Source organism: Rattus norvegicus, chromosome 14, assembly GCF_021556685.1.
Source record: "Rattus norvegicus strain SHRSP/BbbUtx chromosome 14, alternate assembly SHRSP_T2T, whole genome shotgun sequence".
NCBI lineage: Eukaryota > Metazoa > Chordata > Mammalia > Rodentia > Muridae > Rattus > Rattus norvegicus.
In genome coordinates this window covers 4,707,235-4,720,367 of record NC_141547.1, presented here as the reverse complement: position 1 = coordinate 4,720,367, position 13,133 = coordinate 4,707,235, and the positions used below count along the sequence as shown (strand labels likewise).

Below are 13,133 nucleotides of genomic sequence, written 5' to 3'. Positions count from 1 at the left end.
GCATGGGAGATCTTTCCATCTTCTGAGGTCTTCTTCAATTTCTTTCTTCAGTGTCTTGAAGTTCTTATTGTACAGATCTTTTACTTGCTTGGTTAAAGTCACACCGAGGTACTTTATATTATTTGGGTCTATTATGAAGGGTGTCGTTTCCCTAATTTCTTTCTCGGCTTGTTTCTCTTTTGTATAGAGGAAGGCAACTGATTTATTTGAGTTAATTTTATACCCAGCCACTTTGCTGAAGTTGTTTATCAGCTTTAGTAGTTCTCTGGTGGAACTTTTGGGATCACTTAAATATACTATCATATCATCTGCAAATAGTGATATTTTGACCTCTTCTTTTCCGATCTGTATCCCTTTGATCTCCTTTTGTTGTCTGATTGCTCTGGCTAGAACTTCAAGAACTATATTGAATAAGTAGGGAGAGAGTGGGCAGCCTTGTCTAGTCCCTGATTTTAGTGGGATTGCTTCAAGTTTCTCTCCATTTAGTTTAATGTTAGCAACTGGTTTGCTGTATATGGCTTTTACTATGTTTAGGTATGGGCCTTGAATTCCTATTCTTTCCAGGACTTTTATCATGAAGGGGTGTTGAATTCAAACTTATTTTTAATTAAGGAAAAATCAAACAGGTAGAGATTGTTACAAGATTTACGAAGGATTGATGAGGTTTTAGAACTTGTGAGAACATTACAGCCAGTTTACTTACTCCAACTGCCATTTCAAGATAGATTTAGAGGATTGATTTTGAGTTTTCATTTCGTGAGCTTGCTTACAGTTTTAGAGAGCCCATAGAGTGATATCATTAAAAATGGCTAATAGCCTTATATTGTATAATTTTGTTGCTTCTTCAGTGTAAGAAGTTAGAACTTAAATCTTTCAATGTATATGGAAATTTTTACTACAAACCTTTGCTCTCAAAATGAGCTTTAATATTTGGGGAGTAGCTGTTACACTACTCCAGATAAGAATATTTGAAGCTAATTTTAAGCTTCTAAGCATATGTTAATTGGCTAAGTACCTCACCCTGGCAGAGGACTTAGGTCTTTGTTATACACATTGGAGATAAAGCTTCAACTGTGTTAGTACAGAGTTGTGGACTGGAGTCATAGAAGTATTTTGAATAGAGACCTGGTAAAACATATCTTATTCCAAACAACAGTTAATTGATTACTACAAAATACTGATATTTGGCCTGTTACATATACAAATTTTTCAGACAAAATTGATAATTTTACTCTTTACATGCTTTTGTACTTCCTGTATATTTGTGCATACAACCCATAGGAAATGCGCTTACTGTATTTATAGGTGGTTCATCTAATGAAAAGGCTACATGTATGATTGGATCACTTGTTTATTCTCTTGAGTTTCTATTGCTTCAACACAGATTATTAAATTCCGTAGTTTAGCCACTGTTTTTAAATCAAACTTTCTATTCACATACTGATAGCCAATGTGTGGCTTGTGGTTTACAATTGATTTCAATTACTTAATGCTTTATTAGAGACAGGTTTTCTACTTAAAATCAGTGAGTGATTTCAGTGTAAATTGTTTGACAACTCACTGTCCTTTCAGTGCTCTGGCTCAGACAACTAAACAAAACCATAGACCCAGCTCTTTAAAAATGATAATGGAGTTGATAACACACCCTCACGAAAAGAGGAAGACTCCATTTGCTTGTTTTCAATTCCCAGCCTCACCCTGCCAGCTCAGGGATTTCTAGTAAGACTGAATCTAGACGATATTTACAAGATTCGACATTTCTAATTAATGCTTATGTTTAGGTAAATAAAGTTTGTGAGGTGCTAGAGAAATGGCTTAGTGGTTAAGAGCACTAAGTACTGTCCCTTTATAAGACATTTAAGAACTCAAACTGGATTGCCTGGGCTCATTAACAAGGGAGGACAATGATACCAGACAGATTGTAGGCCTTACATAGGAACAATTAGTCAAAAACTCTCATTCTTTATATATCCAAAACAATAATGCTGGAGACAATAATTTGGTATACAAGTCAATTTATAAATACAAGTGCTCAGTGTCCTCAATTTAATCCTCGAGGACTTACCTTAATAATAATATCTTTAATATATCTTAATAAATAAAAAGGGGGAGTTATCCCTGTATACTAAATAATGCTCCTTTTATTTCAATTTTAAAATTTTGGATGCCAAAGTTTATGGCACCCTACAACTAGGCATACTTCTGCCTAGGTGAAATAGAGAGATCCACTTATTGACATGATCCTGTCCAGATATTTTATATGGGGAAGAGGGAATGTTTGTGTTTTTTCTACAGGATGCTACAAGAGTGTGCCAGGTGCCTGAGTGGTTGCTGAGACTTGCTGATCCTGGTTACATAAAGATTCAGCTCTCGTGGTTCGGGTCCCTGGAGTCATCCCTCTGCCCTGAGAGGAAGATGAAAGATTCCCCTTCGTCCTTTGTCATCACAGAGATTTTGCCGTTGCTGCAGTCAGTGTTACCACTGCGTGTATCCCGTCCCACTATGGCCTGCTCTCTGACCCTCTGTACACTGCTGCTTGCTGGAAAAGACTGGACTCCAGCCATTGCTGCCCCCTTCATTTCCCTATGACTCTTGCTGCCTTAACTGGTAACTGGTGTTGTCATTTTACAGACTATAGCTTCACAAGAAAGCCACCTGCGTAAAGCTACAATGGACTGGGGAACTCTGTCCTGGTTATACAGATCTCAGAAATGGTTCCATTGTCAGCTGGTTGTTCCAGAGAAAAATGACTGATCCTGAACTGTCCTAGAAAAGACCTTAACACTTTCGCTGCTATTGTAGCAGCCATTACTGCTGCAGACATTGTGTCTGCAGTGTCTGGAGTTATCCTCCCCCAGTCTATTGTTAGACAAACACAGTGGGTGAACTTTCTGGAGTAGTTACTAACAATTGGGAATTCTAAATTTTATTATAGGAGCAGCTTGACTACGGCCCTTGGTGGTAACAGCTGAGGAGGACCAAATGAGGTGCCCACTACTTATCGGGAGTGGCTCTGTCTGGTGCAGCCCTATGCTGTGGATCAGTGTTCATACTATGGTTGGTTTACAAACTCAGATCTCAACAGAAACGTGACAAGGCCGTTATCACTCAAACACTTGTGGCCATTGTACTAGGGGCCTCCCTTGGAATTTGGTTATCTTGCTCAGGAATTAGTCGGTATCTGAGTTCTCTGCTCCTGCACCCCATGGATCTGTGGATCCATTGCACTGGGAGGAGAGGGACTCTCTCTGTATCTGAGTTCTCTGCTCCTACACCCCATGGATCTGTGGATCCATTACACTGGGATGAGAGAGACTCATTGTTCCTTTGATCAGCCCTTCCACATCGCTGAGGTTTCCTCATTGCACGCGATAGGGTGATCATGACTGCTATAAAATAATATAAATTATAAGGGTGAGATGTAGAGGGCCGCTATAACATTCGCCACCACTAGATGGTGCTGGCTTCCACTGCGCCCCACGTGGAAGGCCAGGATAGCCTCCACCATTACAAGATGGTGCTAGCCTTCACCGCACCAGCCGGCTCCCTTTCAGGAAGTTAACTGTGCGCATGTGCAAGAGTGCCTTCATGCCAGGTCTTTGCCCACTCCGGGGTGTGCCTTGTGAGATCATGGGTAAACAACCAATCAGGTGTGGATGTGCCGCACTAGGGTGTATATAAGCGCGCCATGTTGGCACGGCGACCCTTCCTCTTTTAAGATTATAATAAAGTTGGTCACAGTAAGGATTTCTATGTACCCGCGTGTTTCTTGCTGGCGGGAAGTCGCGAGTGGGACATTTGGGGACCCAAGAAGAGGGAAACAACCCGATATTTAAAAACTTGAAGCATATAAGAAAGTTCCTGATCAGGCTCTATTGGCAATGAAAGGACATCTGGGGATGGCAAAGGGCTATAGATCTCACAGCTGAGGATGCCAAGGATGTGTCCGTTTGGGGACGGCTAAGGGTTGTAGACCTGACAGCTAAGGATGCCAAGGATGCATCCATTTGGATAGTGAAGAATGGAATTGTTAAGATAAGTACATCTTGTTTTTTAAAGGATGCAGAATAATTCAGTATCCAGGAATGAGGTGCTATATAATATTCCTTTTAATACGTCAGTAAGAAACAAGTCACTGGAGCTAGAGAGATGACACAGCAGAAAGAGTATGAGGTCCTGAGCTCAATTCGCAGCAGCCACAGGGTGGCTCACAACCACCTGTAATGGCTTAATGCCCTCTTCTAGTGTGTCTGAAGACAGCTACAGTATACACATATACGTCAAATAAATGTTTTTAAAAAGAAAAGAAACATGTTATCCATTACACAGTGGCTGTGAAGCTCACCACTCATCTATTGCCTTCCCGGCCTTGCATGAGCTTCCACAGAAGGCGGGTGGTCCATTCGTTGTTGCTCTTGACCAAGGCTGCATTTCTGAAACCTAAGACCTGGGAGTAAATGCTGTCAGAAGATAGGGCATCGGGGAGCAAGGGCAAGAGAATATCCTAGTTTTCCATCCAGTGGCTGAGATGAAATGTTCTGGTGAGAAGTATACATGGAGATGAAGGGTTTTTTCAGAGCACAGTTCAGAAGTGCAGTGAATCATTGCAGGAGCGTCAAGGCAGGAACCTGATGCGGCTGGTTACGTGCAGTCCAGAGCACAGAGAGAATGCATGCCTGCCTGCCTGCCAGTGCCCGGGTCACCTACTCCCCTTCTTATGTCACTCAGTACCCAAGCCCAGAGAACAGTGCTGCTGCAGTGGGCTGAGTCTCTCCTCATGGATTTCCTTATGAAGACAAGCACCTGTGGAGATGTCCACATGACTAGAGTATTCCTCATTTTCTAGGTGATTCCAAGTGATTGTGGATTGTGTCTATTCAACAGTCTGAACTAACCACCCCAGACAGGATGAGATAAAAACACAAACAAGAGGCTACAAAAATAACAAGCCTTAAACATGTTAGAAGATGCTAGAGACCGAGTCCAATCCTGGAAGGAAAGTTAAGGTAGATGAAGCACAGAGCCAGGGTCCTCAGTCTCACATCAGAGGTCAGTTCCAGAAATACATTTGAAACAACAAGGGAACAAAGGCCTCTGGGTCAGGGCTTCTCAACCGGTGGGCCATGACCCCCTTAGGGGTCACAGATCAGAGATTTTCATTAGAATTCACAACGACAGCAAAATTACAGTTGTGAGGTAGCACCAAAATGATTTTGTGCTCGTGAGTGACCAGGAATGAGGAACTGTATTAAAGGGTCAGAGCATTAGGAAGGATGAGAACCACTGGTCCAGAGGAAGGGAAGATGAACAGAAAACAGAACTCATCAAATTCTCAAATGAGTCATGAGTGTAACACTAAGGGTAGAGGGGTCATGTAAGGAAGACTTGAAATGGCCGTGTGAGGAGCACATTTCCCTGCTGGTTCGCTCTCCATTCCCAGGTTCACCCATTGTTTAGAAGGCTTCACAGTGTAATTTCCACCTTAACTTCATGTACCCAGTCACTTACTCATGAACAGAGAAAGTGGTCACCCTTGACCACAGAACTACAGGAAACACCTTGTGGAGGGTCATGTCATCCACACACAGATTCTCTCTCTCCCTCCCTCCCTCCATCCCTTCCTCCGTCCCTCCTTCTCTCCCGCCTCTGTCTTTCTCCCCTCCCCCTCTTCTTCCCCTTCCCCTCCCTTCGCCCCTCCCCCCCTCTGTATCTTTCAAGATTTTTCCTCACGTTACCTTGGTATTTTGTTCTTTATCCAGATGCAGAAGTTCAAGCACCTCATTGATCCTCCTTCTTTTTTCATCTCTTGTTATAGTCATTGGAAGACGGAGAGCTGCTGAGAACTCTAAATTGTCTCTCACAGTCACCGTGTGCATGACCACATCATTCTTAAGGGCAAATGGAATTCTCATTAGATATAGTTACCACTAAGACTCTAACAAATGTAACCTAGGCCACACAAACACCACACCCAGTGTAATGCTGCACTTAAACTTTCAATTTCACTAATCCCAAGCTCAGAGCCTGGACCAAATGTTTTCTTCCCCCTCCCATTTGCCTTCCAAAAAGAGGACAGGAATTTTGGTGACTCCTGCCTGCAGTTATTTGCAGAAGACATCTTCTAGGAGTGTAGAAAGCTGGAGGAAGAACACAGGTAGACAACAGTGTCCCTCTAGACTAAGTCATGGCTGTTCTTACTAACAGTGTGCCACAGATGTCAGACTCAGGTTAATGAATGACTATAAAGTGTTGGCATGGAAAAAGTGGGGACTATGAGTATGTTATAGACTTAACTGGAAAGACACAAGTCTATAAGCTGAGCACCTGCCCATAGCCAAGCAGAAGAGGTCTAAAATTACAACCCACCAACACTTACTTGTGGTACATAACCAGATGTACATTTGAAATTAGCAGGTCGAGGTTTACCATTTACCAAAATATCTCCTGATAATCCACTTGGATCTCTCCTTGCAGCTAAGACATCTAATAACCTACAAAGGGTTAATTATAGTGTGTAATTTATTTTCTTCAATGAAAGCCACAGCATCCTTTAGAGGCTCAAAATTAAAACTCTGCATGTCAAGCAAAACGGAAACATAATGTAATGAACAGTCAACAGTTTAACTGAAGTCCCACATGTGCACTTTTCTCTTCATCAAGGGCTGTAATTCAGCTCAGAATTATGAATGCAAGACACGATTTCCATAACTGCCCCTCCCTGCTATCTGGCCTTAGAGACTGACCCAGGTAAGGTGCTGCTGTGTTTCGAGAGTTAGGCCTGCAGATGTTCTCTTACCCTCCCAAAACGTCTGCTACATCTTTCTATTTCAGGCCTATCCCCCCACCTCATGAAATAATAACAGGTATCAATACCACGTGCCAATCACTGTACCATTTCCTATTCCTAAAGTTCATTGTGGAAAATGAGACACATCCCTCCTGCACATCACAGTACATAGGACCAGCCTAGCTGCAGTGACAACACTTAAATAACACCCATGAAGGTGACTGGTTTAGAGCACGTGAACTGCACACGGAGGGCTTGCTATGTTTTCAGTTATACTCACAGAGATCTGCTCCCATCCTGAGGTCCCATAATGGCATTGAGGCCTGGTCCCATGATCCCACTGCAAACACAAAGTCATACTGGTTTATTTTTCTGTTTTAAAGAAGTTAAATTAGCTTAGGGTCTACATTGAAAGCGCTCATTGAATTTGGATGGAATTGTAGACAGAACATAAGCACAAACTGATAATTTTTAAATGTTAATAGAGGTCTATGATTTAAAAAGATGTCAGCTGCTAGTGGGAACTCATCAGAAAATGTCTCAGATACCACAGAATCCCCTTTGTTTATTATTTAAACCATTTGTCTTCTTTGAAATGCACTCTAAGATAAATGTTCTTTGAAGGACATAGCCAGTTCTCATGAAGACTCCATTGCACACACAGCCTTTACATGTCACGGTTGTGACAGCTTCCTGCTAATGTGTGATGGTCACTGTCTTCACAACCCTGCTTGTGACTCAGTGAACCTCTACATGAGAATCCAACGATTCTTAGGGTATCGGAAACTCTGTCGTTGCTATTAAAACCGAGTAGAACCAAAATCGATATATCTTCAGAAGAAATCCAAAGACTAGACAGAAGCACTGCAGGGGATAGGAAAGCTTTGCCAGGATCAACACTCAAGGAAAACACCTGAATCAAATAGAAAGCAAAGATCTACCTCCCACAAAATGATGGCTTCCTTCTCTGACACTTAAATTAGAATACGCTGTTTAGCATGGAAATCCATCGCTCAGAGCTAGGGCATTCCTTATTAATGCATAGATAAAGCACAAGCACGAATCAGTCTCAGAACACTGATTGATTGCTTCAGCGTAGTGAAGATTCAGACTGAGAAGGGCACATTCTTACAGAAGCTCACTTCCCTTCCCACTCGTCCTTTCACATTCAGATAATGTGTCAACCCTTTGCTCTGTCCATGCCCTTCTCAGTAAGAAATGGTGGTAGTTGTAGGCAGAGGAGCAGGAATGACCAGAGCCCAAGTACAGAGCGTAGGGATGGGTATGGGAGAGACAGGGTGTGCAGACTGAGCTGGGGAACCTTGGTACGCATGCTCTCCTTAGGATTTGTTATGGGCTGCTCTCTCTGCTTTGTGGAACGCTGTGTTTCCACATTGCTTGTATTCTTTCTAGCTCTCAGTGAACTTTGAGAAGATACAACAGGCCCTGTCTGTCTCCTGTTGGGACTTCCCTCATTGCTCCCATCTCATCACCTGTGATTGACCCAGTCAGCAGGCTGGAAACTCTCCCTTCAGTTTTAGGAGGGCCGTGTGCATACAAATGTACACAATTCTTTTAGACTTTCAAATTTCTAGAGTCTAAATTTCCCTATCATGCTTTGATTTTAATAGTCTGTCTTCAGTATTACTTTTTCGTCCCTAATTTTATTGAATTGCAATCATTTATCATGTTCCCTTTTTGCACTATGTCTAGGGTTTGTCAAGTTCATTTGTATTTCCAAAGAATCAATTTCATGTGTGATTAATCCACTAATGTTGCTCTATAGTCTCCACCCCCATTAAACTCACTGCGGTCATGAACCTGTCTGTAGCTAGAACAAGGTGAGGCTGGATGGATGGGAAAAGTTCTTGATGGGCAAGGACCTAAGTGAAACCCCCAGAACTAACAAAGTTGGGTGCATGATGGGCATCTCTAACTCCAGTGCTCTGCGGAGAGAGGAGACAGAGACAGGAGAATCCCCAGAAGCTTACCAGCTGCTAACCTGCCATACACAGCAGTGAACGACCAGAGACTCTGTCTCCAAGAAGGCAGAGGTGAAGGCCAATGCTCAAGGTTATCCACTGAGAGTCTTGTGCCATGTGTGTAATGGCATCCGCACATCTGCAGACATGCGTGTGCACGTGCACATGTGTGCATGCACACCACACACATACACAGACACACACACAAATATGCACAGATGTATAGACACATACATACATGCATACTCAGATACACACACAAATACACAAACATGCACACATGGATACTCTTATACACATGTACACACAGCTTATTTATAGAGAGGTAGTCTGTGTTTCTTGAGAACATTATTCAATACAGTGTTGTCTTTAGCTCATGGACATACCTGATGCTCGACAGTCTTTCTATCACACGTGTCTGCTGACGAAGTGGAAAGCCGCTCTGCACTGTTTCTCTGTAGCTGATGTTGTGAAAACTCAACACAGCCTCTTTAGTCAGTGTCTCCGGGTCACTGGTGTTTGTTTCGGGAAGGTCACTGTGACGTCTTTCTGCCATTGGTATTACAATGGGGTCATTATTGGAAGACATCTTGAGAGGTTCTTCTTTCCTGTGGAAGGAAAAGCAATAGCAAGTTGAAGGTCCAGACAAACACAGTCATAACACAGATCCTCACACTCACTGATGGCTTTCAACTGTGCTGCCATAGGTAGACTCCTTCCTCATGAACAGTGCATAGCTCTGTGATTACCCGAGGACCCAGAAAAGAAGCAGATATAACAGAGTACATAGACCCCCCCTTAGACACCATGTTCCTAAGAAATAAATGAGCAAATTGAGCTAAAGATAAAAGTTATCTGTAATTAATACAGAAAGGGACAGATGAGGGGGCAGATTTTACTTACTTCAAAAGAAAAGAATATTATGACATAGTATGACTTCAGATGCAAAAATGCATGTCCAATGACCGCCATTAGCACTTCTCCCTGCTCTCTGTCTCTCTCCCCCTCCTCCCTTCCTACCTCATCCCTCCCCCTGTGTGTGTGTGTGTGTGTGTGTGTGTGTGTGTGTGTGTGATAGTCACATGTAGTAGCATATGTGTGAACTTGTGGAAGGCAAAAACACTGATACACATCCAGATTGAGCTATTCTATAACAGGAAATCCAAAATAGACAATTGGTTCATGGCACAGTGTCAGAAAGGTGCAGCCTGCTTCAGAGCACAGAGTTGACACCAGGCGTAAGGGGTCTGAACATAAAGGAACTCATGTGGGCCATTTCAAGTGGGGCTGAGCATGGTCAGCCGAAATCCCAAGGATGGACTTCAAGTTTGTTACTCGTGTATGTGGTGATGCACACGTCAGGTGGCCTGGTGGTGGCTCAGTGGGGACCCAAGTGAGGGCATCGCAGTGCTCATGGCCCTGGTGTTTTGGACAAGCATACAAGCTTGGTTTCTCTGACAGGGTCTTCAAACATCCACATGTCTAGGTATCCTGGGCTCAATGTGTCCACAGGTAGGAATCATATGACTGTAAATTATTTGACAATCTGTTTTTCTATGCTAGGTACTTGTACACATACAGTACAAAGTCATTTTACCTTAACAGTTGCTTCCAAAACAAAGCAAACCACTGCTTTATAAAATGGAGTCACCCATGGCAAGGCTTACTCTGATAATTACTGCCTACATAATACAAAGAAACACAGAGATGGGCACAGCCCAAGTTCTACACTATTTCTCAGATGGCCAGTACCAGGAGTTCTAAGTTCTGAGTTTGACTGTGGTGGGGAACCAAAATCATCCAGAAGACATGGTGCCATGAGGGACACCATGAGGGACAGTAGCAGAAGTGGGGTGACTGACAGACACCCTCGTGGCTCAGGCTGTGGAGGAATGAGGACAGGCAGCCCTGCCTCCTACAACCAGGAACAACATGGCTCCTGTGGATGAGTGCTGAGCCTGAGAGGTCTGAGCAGGTGGCTGGCAGACCCTTGGTTTCTGAAACAGCCTCATGATGCACATTGTATGCAGCAGATGGGGGCTGAGAACTCTGACCCCTAGTTACAAGGATTACTCAATTCCCACAGCTTCCTCCTCACTGCATGGAGTTGGCTGCTGGGTAGGATGTGAAAATCTTAAGCAGGCTGAGAGCTCGGGCCCCAGGGCTCCTGCTCCTCATTGCAGATAGCCAAGTTCTGTTTGCCATCTCCACTTCCCCCAAAGCATTTGTGAGACACAGCTTTGCCTAGACAAACCCCACAAACTGAAGTGTCCACGTAGACACTGGCCACAGAGACCTCTGGGCAGAAGGAAAGAGGTACATAAATAAGGGAAGTCAGCAATGTGAACATTGCTCTGTTTTTACAGCACCTGAGTACTGTGCACAGCACCCGAGTACTATGTACAGCTACTGAGTACTGTGTGTAGCACTAACTACTGTGCACAGCACTAACCTGTAAGGTAGCAACAAGGAGCACAAAGACACACCAACTATGATCCGATGCCCCCAGACCTGGCAAATTCTCTGAGAGCAACAAGAGAAAGGATTTTCTAATTCCCTGACTTACAGATATTAAACATGTTATGTGTTATTTCGATGTTACAATAGTTTTAATGTGTTAAAATGTTTTAATATTTTAAAAACCCATTGTGTTTACTTCATCTTGCTGTTGTTAACTCTGAGACAGGGTCTCCCTGTATGGCTCAGACTTGCCACAGATGTGTGATCCTCCTCCCTCAACTTCCAGGTGTCAGGATTACAGGCCTGCGACTCATCTATTTTATTTACACAGTTTAAACTTTCCTGACAGGATTCTTCTTAATCTCCTGCTCTTTTCTCTCCTTCTCCTTTTCCTTTTTCCTGACCTTGCTTTCCGTGTGTTCTTTATTCAACAATTTAATTACCGTTGTTTTTTAACCTTTATCCGTTTCTAACTTAATGTGTTATTCCAAATTAGTTTTGCCCTTTACTTTCATCATGCCCATTATGAATACTGTTTATTATTATTATTATTATTATTATTATTATTATTATTATTATTATTATTATTATTTGCCTCTGGTGTTGTTACTGTGGTTTATTTTCCACACTTTGACCAATGTTAGGAATTAAGTGCTCAATAGGAGGATGCTTGCTTTACAATTCCTTACATCGCTGTGTAAAACTTGTTCACTCCCACATGTGCAAAAAAAAGAAACACAAAAACAGATGGAAACAAGGTAACACAACTTCCCCAGAAGATCATAATGTATCAGAGGCTGATATAAATGTATTCAATTCCGTAAAATGTTAAACAAATCATTGAGGAGGTTAACTGAAAGGGGATAGCAACTTCAGAAAGATAGACAACTGTAGGAAAACATGAAAAAGTGTAGGATATGAGCAACAGATACAGTTTTTTAAAAACGGAAATTTCGGAACTTTGTTGACAAAGTTTTAAAATTTAGGAGAAAGTATCCCCAGCAGGCTAATAAGCTGAAATAGAATCTTCTGGAGCTTCAAAGACAAGGTGATGAGTTACTGCTTTCAGAGAGGAAAAAAAAAAAAAAGAAAAGAAAAAGAAATTATGCTCAGAGACCTGGGTAGTGAGAGACTCCCAGGACTCAATAGGTGTGGCCTGAGGCAAAATGCCCATCACTGGGAAGATGGAGCCTGAAGAGACCACCTCCGGTATTTAGCCAGGGCCCTAAGTGGAGGGACTGAACTCTCAACCCACCTTCAAAATCTCTGAGCCAGCATGGTTGCTGACTAAAACAACTGCAGGGATAAAAATGGAACAAGGACTGAAGAAAAGACAGTCCAGTGACTGGTCCAACTTGGGATCTATCCCATGGGCAGGCATCAAACCCTGACTACTACTGATGCTATGTTGTGCTTGCAAGTCAGGAGACACAGACTTTTTATGTATTTCAAGATTCTTCTCTAATACAAATGTTCCTATTTAGTCTCTCAGCCATGTCCTGTAGGTCATGCAAGATGAGGTCATCATAATCTTTTAATTGTTTTGTTCATTTATGTCCCAAATGTTGCCCCTTCCTGGTCCCCCTCCCAGAGTTCTTCACTCCATTTGTCGACCCCTTCACATGGCTGTCTCCCGAGAGGCTCTACCAGAAGATGCAGATACTTACAGCCAACCATTGGACTAGGTCAGGGACCCCATGCAAGAGTTAGAGGAAGGATTGAAAGAGCCGAAGGGGATGGCAACCCCATAGGAAGACCAACAAGACCAACGGTATCAACTAATCTGGACCCTTGAGAGCTCCCCGATCTAACCTACCATCAAAGAGCATCGACATATGCAGCAGAAGGCTGCTTACTCTGACCTCAGTGGGAGAGGATGTGCCTCATCCTGCAGAGACCTGATG

General features: G+C 42.9%; 1 protein-coding gene across 11 annotated transcripts in view; it reads right to left on the bottom strand.

Moving 5' to 3' along the window:
* The window catches only part of Abcg3 (ATP-binding cassette, subfamily G (WHITE), member 3), an 85,021-nt gene that overhangs the window by 56,273 nt on the left and 15,615 nt on the right, over positions 1 to 13,133 (bottom strand). For 9 of the 11 annotated variants that reach the window (XR_015636768.1, XR_015636766.1, XR_015636767.1 and 6 more), the window contains 4 exon segments: positions 9,156 to 9,377; positions 7,068 to 7,127; positions 6,377 to 6,491; positions 5,736 to 5,888 (listed from right to left, as the gene is read on the bottom strand). Coding sequence is in view for 7 of the 11 variants with exons in the window: in XM_087584008.1 (XP_087440134.1) it covers positions 5,736 to 5,888; positions 6,377 to 6,491; positions 7,068 to 7,127; positions 9,156 to 9,358 (531 nt within the window). In the remaining 4 variants the exon portion in view is untranslated. 11 annotated transcript variants of the gene reach the window in all.